The 15,819-nt window shown below is 41.2% G+C and overlaps 1 protein-coding gene across 2 annotated transcripts in view; it reads left to right on the top strand.

Moving 5' to 3' along the window:
- The window catches only part of tfpia (tissue factor pathway inhibitor a), a 57,863-nt gene that overhangs the window by 19,412 nt on the left and 22,632 nt on the right, over window positions 1-15,819 (top strand). The window contains exon 2 of one of the 2 annotated variants that reach the window (XM_029641060.2): window positions 13,864-14,064. In XM_029641060.2, coding sequence (XP_029496920.1) covers window positions 13,864-14,064 — 201 coding nt within the window. Of the gene's footprint in view, window positions 1-13,860; window positions 14,065-15,819 lie in introns of both variants that reach the window. The other variant, XM_029641051.2, reaches the window with a different exon arrangement.

Genomic DNA, 15,819 nt, shown 5'->3' with positions numbered 1-15,819 from the left:
ACAATGACAATTCCATTTGGGCGTTCTGGAGCTGAAGTTGTACAAATTGGACTGGTTATGAAATTCCATTGAGTTTCACAATTCATATGTGTTGTTATTGGAAAACAAGTACGTACTCTGATCTTGGCTGCTGCAGTGGTAATCCCTCTAAGGAATAGTATTGAATGTAGCTCTGAGTTCCAATGCAGTTCAGTTTACTGCTGCCAAGATAAAAGGGTTCCCTTTATCTCGTTTGTATCGTCTGAGTGTTGATAACCTGGAAAAGAACAACATATTGATCTTCCCATTTTATTCAAGCACATCTAAAGTGTTGATCGTCTGAGCGTGACATGAGACGAAAGCTCTCTCTCTGGGTGTCTTCCATTTATTCTACAATATAATCACATCCTCTTCAATGAAGGACTTGAGTTGCTAGGCGGAAAACATTCACACATGAATAGTGGACTGCGTCCTCTTGTGTCCTTGAAACTCTCTGTCTTGTATGATAAATGATATTTCAGGTGCATCTGAAGTGTTTGCTTTGTACTTGTATCCTCAGATATATCAGTCCAAAAGCAGCTATGTAACATCATAGCAACCTCAAGTAAACATTGGCAATTTTGCCTCGTTCGTTTACTTCAGGTCGGCTTGTACACTTGTTTCAGCTTCATGTAAATATAAATTTTTGTAACTCAGGCTAAATATCATATTTATGTCCAATTTAGCAAATTTTTACAACATAATCAAAGGGTTTACTGTGTAGTGATGAAAAGGGTTGAAATCATTCAAGGACTTTTTACTGGGATGTGCTAGCAGAGCCAGCCACTAAAAGACTTCCTGTTAAAATGTAGAATTCCCAGGATAGTCCCTGTCAGACCAACTTGGCAGAGTGCAGACCTTTTTAACCAATAAACACCAATATAGTCCCTGTCAGACTAACTGTGGGACTCGTTTCAGAAAACCTGGTACATGTTCGCACGTCACTACTTCACAGAAACGGCACTTGACCGTAAACATTCATTTTTTAAATCAAAATTTACATTTACATTTACATTTAAGTCATTTAGCAGACGCTCTTATCCAGAGCGACTTACAAATTGGTGCTTTCACCTTATGACATCCAGTGGAACAGCCACTTTACAATAGTGCATCTAGGTCTTTTAAGGGGGGAGGGGGAGAAGGATTACTTTATCCTATCCTAGGTATTCCTTAAAGAGGTGGGGTTTCAGGTGTCTCCGGAAGGTGGTGATTGACTCCGCTGTCCTGGCGTCGTGAGGGAGTTTGTTCCACCATTGGGGGGCCAGAGCAGCGAACAGTTTTGACTGGGCTGAGCGGGAACTGTACTTCCTCAGTGGTAGGGAGGCGAGCAGGCCAGAGGTGGATGAACGCAGTGCCCTTGTTTGGGTGTAGGGCCTGATCAGAGCCTGGAGGTAGTGAGGTGCCGTTCCCCTCACAGCTCCGTAGGCAAGCACCATGGTCTTGTAGCGGATGCGAGCTTCAACTGGAAGCCAGTGGAGAGAGCGGAGGAGCGGGGTGACGTGAGAGAACTTGGGAAGGTTGAACACCAGACGGGCTGCGGCGTTCTGGATGAGTTGTAGGGGTTTAATGGCACAGGCAGGAGCCCAGCCAACAGCGAGTTGCAGTAATCCAGACGGGAGATGACAAGTGCCTGGATTAGGACCTGCGCCGCTTCCTGTGTGAGGCAGGGTCGTACTCTGCGGATGTTGTAGAGCATGAACCTACAGGAACGGGCCACCGCCTTGATGTTATTTGAGAACGACAGGGTGTTGTCCAGGATCACGCCAAGGTTCTTAGCGCTCTGGGACGAGGACACAATGGAGTTGTCAACCGTGATGGCGAGATCATGGAACGGGCAGTCCTTCCCCGGGAGGAAGAGTAGCTCCGTCTTGCCGAGGTTCAGCTTGAGGTGATGATCCGTCATCCACACTGATATGTCTGCCAGACATGCAGAGATGCGATTCGCCACCTGGTCGTCAGAAGGGGGAAAGGAGAAGATTAATTGTGTGTCGTCTGCATAGCAATGATAGGAGAGACCATGTGAGTTTATGACAGAGCCAAGTGACTTGGTGTATAGCGAGAATAGGAGAGGGCCTAGAACAGAGCCCTGTTTGTTTTTTGGTAGAAACAAACATTTATGTGCCTAAATAACAAACTTGTATTCCATCCATAAATATGAATAAAATTGGTAAATTACTAGCCCAGTTGGTTTAGACACAGAAAAAGCCAATAGATGGGCTGGACATTCCGGGAGATTACTTTGAATTGGTCTGCCATGTAGCACACTTCTGTTTATAAACTGCTCAGTATGTGTTGATAGTCCATTCTACTGTTTTAGAAAGATATAACGTTATCCATCGAGAACTACAAAAGTTGTGCTACTTTTCTCAACAACATTGATGCCCTGAATTTAGCAGGTGCTATCGATAGATCAGTAGGAAAAAGTGATGGGATACTTTCTGCACATTGCCACGGTCAATGTGGACCTTAGTGACTTGACATAACGCTGGTCAAGCAAGATGTAAAGTTTGCTACAAACAAAACAGAGTTAAATGGTTCCAGTCTGCCGTGAGGAGGTTCATCCATGTATACTGGTAAGAGTCTAGCTCCATTTTCAGATATGTTTCTAATTTTGTCAGAAAGTCATTTTTATTGCAAGTTAAAGCATACTGTTAGTTAGCTAGCAAACGTTAGCTTGCTGGCTCGCTAGCTAGCTAACGTTACGTGTATGATCTGTGTAGTAATATTATTTGAATCAGAAATCCATTTGCGTTGCTAATTATAGCTTATTTTTAGCTAGCTAACATTGAAAATAGTTGGTTTGCTTTAGCTACCTGCAAATTCATACTACAGCTATGACAATGTTTGTATTGGTAGTACTATGAGTTGGGATTATTCCGGTTCATTCATTTAGCTAGCTAGATACATGTCTACACAAAAGACTCCACTTAGGCCGGATTATTACAGGACCCATCAAATTAGCCAGGTGTGTCTGGGGGTGATTACGGCCATCTATTGTATTTCATGAACATGTGTACATGTTTAGACAATAGTGACCCATCCATTTAGTAGATGTGGCTGGGGAGTGGTTACAGCATTCCCTTCACATGACCAATTTAGACAAGTACAGTGGGGTTTATACTTATTTTCCACCATAATTTGCAAATAAATTCATAAAAAATCCTACAATGTGATTTTCTGGATTTTCTTTCTCTTTTTGTCTGTCATAGTTGAAGTGTACCTATGGTGAAAATTACAGGCCTCTCTCATATTTTGAAATGGGAGAACTTGCACAATTGGTGGATGACTAAATACTTTTTGGCCCCACTGTATGTCGGATAAGCGTCATCTAATAATGATCAAATATTAAGACACTTTCTGTTTTTGATATTGCTACTATGTTAGTAACCAATTCACTGTACCATTTACACCTTCTGTATCCAGTGAATATGACAAATTAACTTAGATTTTAGCATGTGTTTACCACATGTAAATCCTTAAAGAGATGGGTGGGGCTAATGAGTGTGAATGGTGCTGAATGGGTGTAGACAAAGAAGAGCACTCCAGTAGGTACCAAAACATTCAAATGCCATTTTCTCAAAAGTGGGGTTACAAGTTTATCAACTTTCAAAGCAGAATTACTTTAACTTTGTTCCTCAACTGCAGTGTATGATATGCAATTTTCTAGCTCTGAGTCTACTTTTAAAAACACAATTTCAAATGTTGCTACATAAGACCGAATCGAGGCGGTCGTCACATTTTTGTTAATTGTTCACAGTCTGCTGTGTGCATATAGAAGCTTTGTGTTCTCGCTTGTTTTGTGAAAACACAACTACGATCCCCACAACTATACCACCATGAAACCAATAATGATTTCCCCCACATACATAATACATGTATTCATATTTACGGATCCAAACAAGTTTGTAATTAAGGCAAATTAATGTTGACTACTTTGAAGAATCTCAAATATGAAATATATTTTGATTTGTTTAGCTCTTTTTTGGTTACTACATGATTCCATGTGTTATTTCATAGTTTTGATGTCTTTACTATTATTCTACGATGTAGAAAATAGTAAAGATAAAGAAAAATCCTTGAATGAGTTGGTGTTCTTAAACTTTTGACCGGTAGTGATTATAATTAGTATACAAACATTTCAAAAAGCCCTACTGGGAAGTAGGAAATAGCGTCAAATTCCTATGATACAGAATCCGGTTATATATTCCAATGAAATATTATTCTGAAAGGAAAGTGGTCCATTAAGTGCGTGTATACATAATTAGTATGGTAACTATGCTAAGCTTAAGTGCTCTGCGGTATATATTCAAAGCCCTATATGCAAACACATGTCCCTTCTCTCTCTCTTGTGGTGACAAAATGATGGGGTGACCAAGGACTTCAATATGCCATATCAATGTCCTTTTGAATGAGGCATATTGATTTTCCACACTACATACTCATTGACTGGTGTCATCTAAGTCCCTTCGTTTTGGGTGACTCACTGGTCGTCCTTGCCAGCAATGCCACAAATAACTCTCTGTGCCTCTTGTCAGAGGGGTTTCTGGGATGCCATATGGTGCTTTGATTTTCAGCCCTACAGAACTTATGACTAACTAATGTCCACATCAACTGCTGCCATGTGTTCAGCCATTTCCCCGCCTCAGTTAAAGAGCCAGCTACCCCAATCAGCTACTGTACCTTATGAAGGTCCCTACTCTCTAATTGGCAAAGTGTTAGATTATTTGGTTCGTTGATTCCTGGACTTGCGAAATGTCAGACCTACCATCTCACATGAGCTGGGTCATTGACGCATAGAGGATTTTTCTGCTTCGCTTGTTTGTTATCTTTCAATGTAAAAACACGTAGAGCCTTATCAAATCAAATCAAATTGTATTTGTCACATACACATGGTTAGCAGATGTTAATGCGAGTGTAGCGAAATGCTTGTGCTTCTAGTTCCGACAATGCAGTAATAACCAACAAGTAATCTAGCTAACAATTCCAAAAATACTACCTTATAGACACAAGTGTAAGGGGATAAGAATATGTACATAAAGATATATGAGTGAGTGATGGTACAGAGCGGCATAGGCAAGATATAGTAGATGGTATTGAGATATCAGGTGAAGATGATAAAACCATGACAGAGGGGGAGGCAGTGGGGAAATTTCTCCCAGGCAGGGAGTCAGTGGGAGACTGAATTGGACCTGATAAACCAGGATTGGGAGATTACCTCGGGCAGATGTAGTGAAGGGATTTCAGCAACCGACAGCAACTGACAAGCTGGAAGTTTGATTTATTACTTGCCAAAGCCTTGAGCCTAAAGACTGAAGACATTGTAGAGCGGCTGTGCTGAAGGCAATCCCCATTGAATCCTAACTCGGGCCCAATGCAGACGAATGGGATAAGTTATTGGGCGAAGCAGTGATACAAAACGTATCTGTTATTGCATCTATAGATGTTCCTAAAGGATGAAGAGAAACTGTCTATGCAACACAGATTTAAAATGCATGGCTTTCATTGTACGCTTTAAGAAAATTAAGCAACTGTTGTAAAGTGTTGGCCCCATGTTTCTTGAGCTGAAATAAAAGATCCCAGACATTTTCCTCACGCACAAAAAGCTTATTTCTCTCAAATGTTGTGCACAAATTTGTTTACATCCCTGTTAGTAAGCATTTCTCCTTTGCCAAGATAATTCATCCACCTGACAGGTATGGCATATCAAGAAGCTGATTAAATAGCATGATCATTACACATTGTGCTGGGGACAATATAAGGCCACTCTAAATGGTGCAGTTTTGTCACACAACACAATGCCACAGAGCGTGCAATTGGCATGCTGACTTGGTAAATATTCACCTTTGATGGCTACTAGCTCATTGGAGAAGTGTGCTCTTCAGAGAAGAATGCCGGATTCAACTGTACCGGGCAGATGTCGTGTGGGCGAGTGGTTTGCTGCTGTCAACATTGTGAACAGTGCCCCATGGTGGTGGTGGGGTTATGGTATGGGCAGGCATAAGCTGCGGGCAACGAACACAATTGCAGTTTATTGATGGCAATTTGAATGCACAGAGATACCATGATGAGATCCTGAGGGCCATTGTCGTGCCATTCATCTGCTGTATCAGCATGATAATGCACAGCCCCATTTTGCAAGAATCTGTACACAATTCCTGGAAGCTTAAATGTCCTAGTTCTTCCATGACCTGTATACTCACCAGACATGTCACCCACTGAGCATGTTTGGGATGCTCTGGACCAAGTATGACAGTGAGTTCCAATTCCCGCCAAAATCCAGCAACTTCACACAGCCATTGCAGAGGAGTTGGACAACATTCCACATGCCACAATCAACAGCCTGATCAACTATATGCGAAGTAGATGTGTCGTGCTGAATGAGGCAAATGGTGGTCACATCAGATATTGACTGGTTTTCTGATCCACACCCTTACTTTTTTAAGGTATCTGTGACCAACACATGCATATCTGTATTTCCAGTCATGTGAAATCTGTAGATTAGGGCCTAAATATAAGTGGTAACGGTATACTCCATGTAGAAAACACACTTTACCCAGATTCCTTGGATCTGGTTTGGAAGTGCCTGATGCGTATTTTATCTCTAATGTGAATCACAGGATGCTTGCCATTGTGAGGTCATCATTAGTCTCTTCTGAAAGGTATCCTCTAGTTTATGTGAGAGATTGTCTCAAGGAGCAATGCCTTATCTTCTATCATCACCATTATGTATCAATTTCCCAGTTTCATTCTGTGTCATCCTACTTTTGTAATATTCTGATTCATAGTTAAATGGTGGCACCAATCTATTTATGTTCCTCTCTCTGTGTCTCTTCTGCCTCTTTGTCTTTCTCTACGTCTCTCTCAACATCACAGGGAAAGCATCACTCTACTCCTAAATCTTGTGAATGAATCTTTCATTGGTTGTGACCGTAGCCTGTTGCTCTGGTCCATATAAGCTGATTTGACAGATTGGAACCCAGCTTTTTGCTTGGCGACGAGTCAAAGTCCACTCTTTTGTCCACCGTCCTTAAGGCTCTGATTAACACTGACACTTTTTAGGCTTTGATTGCACAGACAAGGATGATGTGCCCTTTACTTTATAAACTCCCATTACAGTGATCCCACCCAAATCTGCCTACCTGATGACTCGGGTGAACATTAGGTCACGTAAATAAATTGTGGTGACAGTTCACTTGAACCCTCTGTCACGAGGGACATAATTGCTGACTCGTGTTAATCTCTGAAGACCGTAACTTCTTGACAGTAAGACTCACTTCTTCATCCACATGATTTATTGTTCTGATAACAGTGACTAACTTGTACTTGGAACTAGTCGGAACAATCACTTGGACACACCTACTGTAAGCCAATGCAATTTATCTTATTCAACCTATCCAGTGGCGACCTGTCATTCAGGGCAGAGCCCAACCTGTTTTGCAATATATATATATATATATATATACACAGTACCAGTCATAAGTTTGGACACACCTACTCAGGGTTTAGAAAACTTCGGGTTTTTCTTTATTTGTACTATTTTCTATATTGTAGAATAATAGTGAAGACATGAAAACTATGGAATAACACACATGGAATCATGGAGTAAACAAAAAGGTGTTAAACAATCTAAATATATTTTAGATTTGATATTCTTTCAAGTTGCCACCATGTGCCCTGATGACAGCTTTGCAAACTCTTGGCGTTCTCTCTACTTGTCACGACTTCCTCCTAAGTCGGTGCCTCTCCTAGTTCAGGCGGCACTCGGCAGTCGGCGTTGCCGGTCTACTAGCCATCGCCGATCCACTTTTCTTTTTCCTTTGGTTTTGTCTTTGTTTTCACATACCTGTTCTCCATTTCAAAAATGATTTGTTCCTGTATTTAAACCCTCTGTTTCCCCCATGGTGTTGTGTGGGATTATTTCATGTTCAGTTAGGTTTGTTTTGGTGCCTGAGTTTTTGACAGGTGCTGTGTTCACCCGTGCGTTATCTTTACCGTTTTGGTCAAGTGTAATTGTTACCTTGTGCCTTGTTGAGTAAAGTACGTTGCTCACTCATTCTGCTCTCATGCACCTGACTTCATGCACCAGCTACACACTTCTGACACTACCAGCTTCAGCTTTAATGCTTTTACAACAGTCTTGAAGGAGTTCCCACATAGGCTGAGCACAGCTCATTTCCTTAACTCTGCGGTCCAACGCATCCCAAACCATCTCAATTGGGTTGAGGTCAGGTGATTGTGGAGGCCAGGTCATCTGATGCAGCACTCCATCACTCTCATTTTTGGTCAAATAGCCCTTACACAGCCTGGAGGTGTGTTTTGGGTCATTGTCCTGTTGAAAAAACAATGATAGTCCCACTAAGCGCAAACCAGATGGGATGGTGTATCGTTGCAGAATGCTGTGGTAGCCATGTTGGTTAAGGGTGCCTTGAATTCTAAATAAATCACTGACAGTGGCACTAGCAAAGCACCCCCACACTATCACACTTCCTCCTCCATGCTTTACGTTGGGAACCACACACGTGGAGATCATCTGTTCACCTACCTACACCTACTGCGTCTCACAAAGACACGGTAGGTTGGAACCAAAAACCAAAGAACAGATTTCCACTGGTCTAATGTCCATTGCTTGTGTTTCTTGAGCCAAGCAAGTCTCTTCTTCTTATTGGTGCACTTTAGTAGTGGTTTCATTGCAGCAATTCGACCATGAAGTCCTGATTCACGCGGTCTCCTCTGAACAGCTTATGTTGAGATGTGTCTTTTACTTCAACTCTGCGAAGCATTTATTTGGGCTGCAATCTGAGGTGTAGTTATCTCTAATGAAATAATCCTCTGCAGCAGAGGTCAATTCTGGGTCTTCCATTCCCGTGGCGGTCCTTATGAGAGCCAGTTTCATCATAGCGCTTGATGCTTTTTGCAACTACACTGACATTTTGCGAATTGACTGACCTTCATGTTTTAAAGTAATGATGGAGTGTCGTTTCTCTTTGCTTATTTGAGCTGTTCTTGCTTTAATATGGACTTGGTCTTTTACCAAATAGGGCTATCTTCTGTATACCAGAAGAGAGAATGCCAAGGGTGTACAAAGCTGTCATCAAGGCAATTGGTGGCTAATTTAAAGAATCTCAAATACAGTATAACATATTTTTTTTATTTGTTTAACACTTTTTTGGTTACTACATGATTCCATATGTGTTATTTCATAGTTGTGATGTCTTCACTATTATTGAACAATGTAGAAAATTGTAAAAAAATAAAGAAATAACCCGGAATGAGTAGGTGTGTCCAAACTTTACACTGGTACTGTGTGTGTGTATATATATATATATATATATATACATCTGTTTTGTGTTATTTTGACATTAATATGCGTCACATATCAGTTTGCAAACAATGTAAAAAAAATATATATATAGGGAGACGCGTATACTGTAGCTAAGAAAGTAATACTAAGTGTATGTTGTGTAGTAAGCTGTTAGCAGCCCATGTGCCTCACCCTGATAATTTGTTCATTTTTCCCCTAATAATTTTCCCTACAGTTCAGACTTGATGGTGCACATATAGTCTATAGCTGTTTTAGTGAAATGTAATCATTGAATATTGAATGAGCTTTCATTGTCTGCTTATATTCCCACTTTATTTATCCTATGGTTCTGACTTGGTGCATAGGGTGAACACTGTAAGATCGGCCCATGTTCTGAATTCTGTCGCTGTACATTTCAAAAGTGCTGAACAAATAGTTATTTTGACCAGGTCCGTCCTAGCTTGCTCATTAATGTCTTAATCGAAATTACAGATTGCCTCTTATCTGCTTGTTGCCCCCTTATTCCATAGTTTGTACATCTCAATTGTCAGTAGTAACCACAGCTTAAGCAATCAGCCATATCAGCTATGTTTTTTTGAAAGGCAGTAAATGAGGCTGAAGGAACTGTTTTGCTGGCAGACAAGGATCCGCTGATCGCCAGGTGTAGCAGTGGTAAGGTGTTGGGACTGCTGTTGGGACTCTGCTGGTGGGACTCTGCTGGTGGGACAGCTTTATGTACACCCTAACAGTTTGTGGGCACCGTTTGTCACCGTTATAGTGCAATTCATGTATTGCTTAGTGTTGTGTTGTGGCTTTGCTGACATGCATTCCACATTTTCTTTTTTTTGGGGGGTTTGCCCCACGAAGATTTACATGCTAAAATCTCCACTGAACCTGTTATATTATGGGATTATAATTTGGTATCCCCTCACATTGTTGATATTGAATGATGTTTGCTGCCTTCCCCTTGACATTCCCCTAAACAAGCCCTACTTGGGGCAACCTGCCCATATTCTGCATTCCCGAAGAGCTTGGCACACCACCAGCATTGAGTAATTCAGCCCATTATCCAAATTGAGGTGTGTGGAGGCTGAGTCTTGGCGAAGCAGAACCTGCCTGCGGGGCCCAAAAAAATGCAGCTGCCTAAAGGAAATGTTAAGCGCCCAAAATGTGTCAGTACATTTGGTGCCAGACTCTACAGTACATATTTTGGGAGTAACCTGAAAATGCTGATCTATTGGTTGGCGCCGACCAGGCTTTTATTGATGTATTCTGGGAAGATTCATATTAATAGCTCCAACTCATTGGTCCATTGTTGAGATGCAGAATAACGTTTGGAGAGGGAGGAAGGAGAATAACGTTTGGAGAGGGAGGAAGGAGAATAACTTTTGGAGAGGGAGGAAGGAGAATAACTTTTGGAGAGAGAGGAAGGAGAATAACGTTTGGAGAGGGAGGAAGGAGAATAACGTTTGGATAGAGAGGAAGGAGTATAACGTTTGGAGAGGGAGGAAGGAGAATAACTTTTGGAGAGAGAGGAAGGAGAATAACGTTTGGAGAGGGAGGAAGGAGAATAACGTTTGGAGAGAGAGGAAGGAGAATAACGTTTGGAGAGGGAGGAAGGAGAATAACGTTTGGAGAGAGAGGAAGGAGAATAACGTTTGGAGAGGGAGGAAGGAGAATAACTTTTGGAGAGAGAGGAAGGAGAATAACTTTTGGAGAGAGAGGAAGGAGAATAACATTTGGAGAGAGAGGAAGGAGAATAACGTTTGGAGAGAGAGGAAGGAGAATAACTTTTGGAGAGAGAGGAAGGAGAATAACGTTTGGAGAGGGAGGTTTGGAATGGAAGGAGTAAGAAGTATTATAATGTATTATATATATATATATATATATAGGGTTGTCTCTAGGAGTGTTGTTTTTAGTTTCCAGTGTTGAATTTGAGCCCACATCCTCTGCTTGAGGCAATAGGGTTGTCTCTAGGAGTGTTGTTTTTAGTTTCCAGTGTTGAATTTGAGCCCACATCCTCTGCTTGAGGCAATAGGGTTGTCTCTAGGAGTGTTGTTTTTAGTTTCCAGTGTTGAATTTGAGCCCACATCCTCTGCTTGAGGCAATAGGGTTGTCTCTAGGAGTGTTGTTTTTAGTTTCCAGTGTTGAATTTGAGCCCACATCCTCTGCTTGAGGCAATAGGGTTGTCTCTAGGAGTGTTGTTTTTAGTTTCCAGTGTTGAATTTGAGCCCACATCCTCTGCTTGAGGCAATAGGGTTGTCTCTAGGAGTGTTGATTTTAGTTTCAGTGTTGAATTTGAGCCCACATCCTCTGCTTGAGGCAATAGGGTTGTCTCTAGGAGTGTTGATTTTAGTTTCCAGTGTTGAATTTGAGCCCACATCCTCTGCTTGAGGCAATAGGGTTGTCTCTAGGAGTGTTGATTTTAGTTTCCAGTGTTGAATTTGAGCCCACATCCTCTGCTTGAGGCAATAGGGTTGTCTCTAGGAGTGTTGTTTTTAGTTTCCAGTGTTGAATTTGAGCCCACATCCTCTGCTTGAGGCAATAGGGTTGTCTCTAGGAGTGTTGTTTTTAGTTTCCAGTGTTGAATTTGAGCCCACATCCTCTGCTTGAGGCAATAGGGTTGTCTCTAGGAGTGTTGTTTTTGGATGGCCCACATTAGCAAGGCTGGACAATAAGTAATGGAAGAACACATTGACTGTGGTTCAGTACTTCTGTTGACCTCACGGGGGTTCAAATCAATAGGAACATCCTGTTTTCTTTTTCCTCCAGACTTATTACACATCTTCCAATAAAATGAGGTGTTTACCAAGTGCCCACTTAAAGCTAGTTCAGTGGAACAGATGAGCAGTCACTTTTTCCTTGTCTTTTCATACATCTTAGGACTGAACAGCGAAGTGACTGCTGCTGCTCTCAGGGTGGTGTGGGTTTTTGAGGGAAAGACAAACAATAGGAACATTATTGCCCTCTTTAGGGAGGCTAAGCACAGATACATGTTTACAAAGAGGGCCTAGCAGTACAGAGATGGAGACAGCATGTGGATTGCCTGTCTGTAATTACCCCTGCATGGGCACTCCTCCCTCTGCTTATCTGCCCGGACAGAGGATTGTATACAATATCTGTAGCCATGCTCAGAAAACATTTAATCACCCCTGCAAAAGCAAACTACTATAAGCCCAGAGGCAGGCTAGCAGGCAAGAGGGTATTTGTAGAGATGGCTGTCTTGCTGAGGGCTGGCTGGGACCTTTGCAGCATGGTGGGGCTGTGGAGTTCGGAGGTGTTGCTGGGCTGGATGTACTGAGGATGCCATTCAGCAGGTAATGCCACAGCATTTAATAGTTGTCAGGTTGTATGCCATCAAAACAACCCTCGCCAACAAAGTGTCACACAGCCAATGACTGTTTACCATGATTATATATACAACTAGACGGCTATGGAGCTTCATTGTCACATTGCGGTTGTTTATATTACCTTATATGCGGCTGTATATGATGAAAGGTACACATCAAGTTAACTGTATGTGTCACATAGTACATACTGTAAGTAACTATCTACAGCATAACCACAGGAACCAACTAACCTAATCTACAGTGTGGAAAAGGAAAACCCAGTCTCTCTTGGCAGATCCGGAAGATCAGGATGTTGAAGGTTAAGTGATCCACCCAATGGGAAGGAGGCTGTCACTCAACCCCACCATCTGCAGAGCCCCAGCCCTCCTCAGACAGAGATTATGCTCCTCACAGTGTGATCTGAAGGGACGGGACTTTCACAGCAGGCTGAATCCAGACCCCGACTTCCCAGAACACAACAGGAGGGGGACTATTTGCACATTGTTGCAACACTGTATATAGACATGTGACATTTGAAATGTCTTTATTCTTTTGGAACTTTTAAGAGTGTAGTGTTTACTGTTCAGTTTTTATTGTTTATTTCACTTTTGTTTATTATCTATTTCACTTGCTTTGGCATCGTAAACATATGTTTCCCATGCCAATAAAGCCCCTTGAATGTAATTGAATTGAGAGGGAGATAGAGAGAGAGAGAGTCCGAGCAGCAAACTGATGGTGATTTAACATCTTGGCTGTTTGCTGTGAAGATGCTACAGTATTTTGATACTATCCCAAGTCATCTGTTCCCACGTCTTGTAGAACACATGTGGTATGCAATGTCAAATGTGTGTTTGGTGGAATGCATTTACAGTATAAAGCACTGCTAAAGCCACAGCTACATTTTTGAGAGTTTTATTTTTGTTGTTGCTCAGTAGAGCAGATCAGAATTCTGAACATGTTGAATTCTATTCAGGATTGTTATGAGTGACCAGCAGCAAGGCTGTAAGGTCAAACCATTTATACAGACTCCCCCACAACCAATATCTACACACAACCATTAAAATCATCTGGAATGTACGTACCAGAGAGATGTTCTTACCTAGTCCAAAGCCTCAGGTTAAAGCGTTGACCTAAATTACACCAGAACATTTCCATGGATTGTGTGAATCTTTGCATGGCAGTATGCTAACTTTGGCTTTCTTCTCTCCATAGCAGATGGAGCCCAGCCTGAGCTCTTCATTTTCCACCAGTCGTGCGCCCTGAAGAAGGACGAAGGGCCCTGCAAGGCATTAAAGGAGCGTTTCTACTTCGACATTGACACGGGCCGCTGTGAGGCCTTCGAGTTCGGCGGTTGCAGAGGCAACGCCAACAATTTTGAGACCTTGGAGGCGTGTGAGGAAATGTGCCTGGTGTCTGGTGAGTATTTGAAACCTTTCTCTGATTTCTCTGCAGGTCAAATGTAAAAATGGGCCTCTGTTGATGTGTGAAAAATTATTCATTTTTGTACCAAGTATCATTCTGTATATTCAGAAAGACTTGTGTTATTTTATTTAGACAGATGAAGCAAGCACACATGTTCTTCAGGAAATGTACAGTATCTTTTGTAGATTTTATTTCCTTTACTAGGAATGATAAGATGTTCCCTGGTCAACCAATTCACTGATTACTATGTTGCTGGTTTCTGTCCTTTTCAAAACAATTATCTGCCATGTTGCCAAAATATCAAAATAGATTAGACACCGAGTACGGTTGCATGCATACAGTAATGTGATTATTGTTGATAGTCAGGTTAATATAATAGTTTGATTAAAACGATTACATGCTTTGCAAGAAGAGCGATTTCCCTAATAAGCCTGTTTCCATGGACTCATCTGAGATCAGATGGCACGCTGATAAATGCAGAAAATCACCAATCAAAATAAAAGTTCTACCATGTTGTTTTTGCGAAAACTACTTGATTCTATTTCTAAGATGCATAGTAAAAAAAAATCCAAACACGTAAGAGGTCCTGGCACATGCACAGATCAAATACACCCCTGGAGTAATTCAAACAATTGCTCAGAAAACCAGGTGTTTTAATCGGCTTATGCTTACTTGGATTTTGACCTGAGGCCGATTTTAAGATAAGCAGAGTAAAGTGTTTACGTGACTAATGCCATACTCGGCCTTCTGCCATAATCAGTTTAATATGGAATTAGGATTGTACATGTAAACTTACTCACTGTTTTTGAGCCAGTAAACACGATGACATCATCGACGTAGTTGGTTTGGCAGGTTTTATAGTAGAATAGCAGGGAGTTTCCAGTGTTCTATCATACGTTCAAGTCAGCAGTATAGTTTTCGCGCTTTATGGTTTTGTGTGGAATGCTGTCGTTAGACTGTCAGACCAAACTCTCACTCCCAAACACATTCCCAATGCCGTTCTGAGAAAGTTTGCATGTTTCTCTGTCAAACTATCAGTCAAATCTATTGTCAAGCCTGGGACAATGGCGCTGTTGGCTGATTGGCTATGTGAAAAAGACTGACATCCAGGCTCATTCTTGTTGTAGAGACGATTGGGCTGATAATAATAATAATATTATGTGGTACGTGTGAAACGATTGGGCTGATAATAATATTATGTGGTACGTGTGAAACGATTGGGCTGATAATAATATTATGTGGTACGTGTGAAACGATTGGGCTGATAATAATATTATGTGGTATGTGTGAAACGATTGGGCTGATAATAATAATATTATTATGTGGTACGTGTGAAACGATTGGGCTGATAATAATAATAATATTATGTGGTATGTGTGAAACGATTGGGCTGATAATAATAATAATATTATGTGGTACGTGTGAAACGATTGGGCTGATAATAATATTATGTGGTATGTGTGAAACGATTGGGCTGATAATAATATTATGTGGTACGTGTGAAACGATTGGGCTGATAATAATAATAATATTATGTGGTACGTGTGAAACGATTGGGCTGATAATAATAATAATATTATGTGGTACGTGTGAAACGATTGGGCTGATAATAATAATAATATTATGTGGTATGTGTGAAACGATTGGGCTGATAATAATAATATTATTATGTGGTACGTGTGAAACGATTGGGCTGATAATAATAATAATATTATGTGGTATGTGTGAAACGATTGGGCTGATAATAAT

The sequence above is a fragment of the Oncorhynchus nerka genome, linkage group LG3, assembly GCF_034236695.1.
Source record: "Oncorhynchus nerka isolate Pitt River linkage group LG3, Oner_Uvic_2.0, whole genome shotgun sequence".
NCBI classification, from domain to species: Eukaryota; Metazoa; Chordata; class Actinopteri; order Salmoniformes; family Salmonidae; genus Oncorhynchus; species Oncorhynchus nerka.
This window is presented reverse-complemented; position numbering and strand designations above follow the sequence as displayed.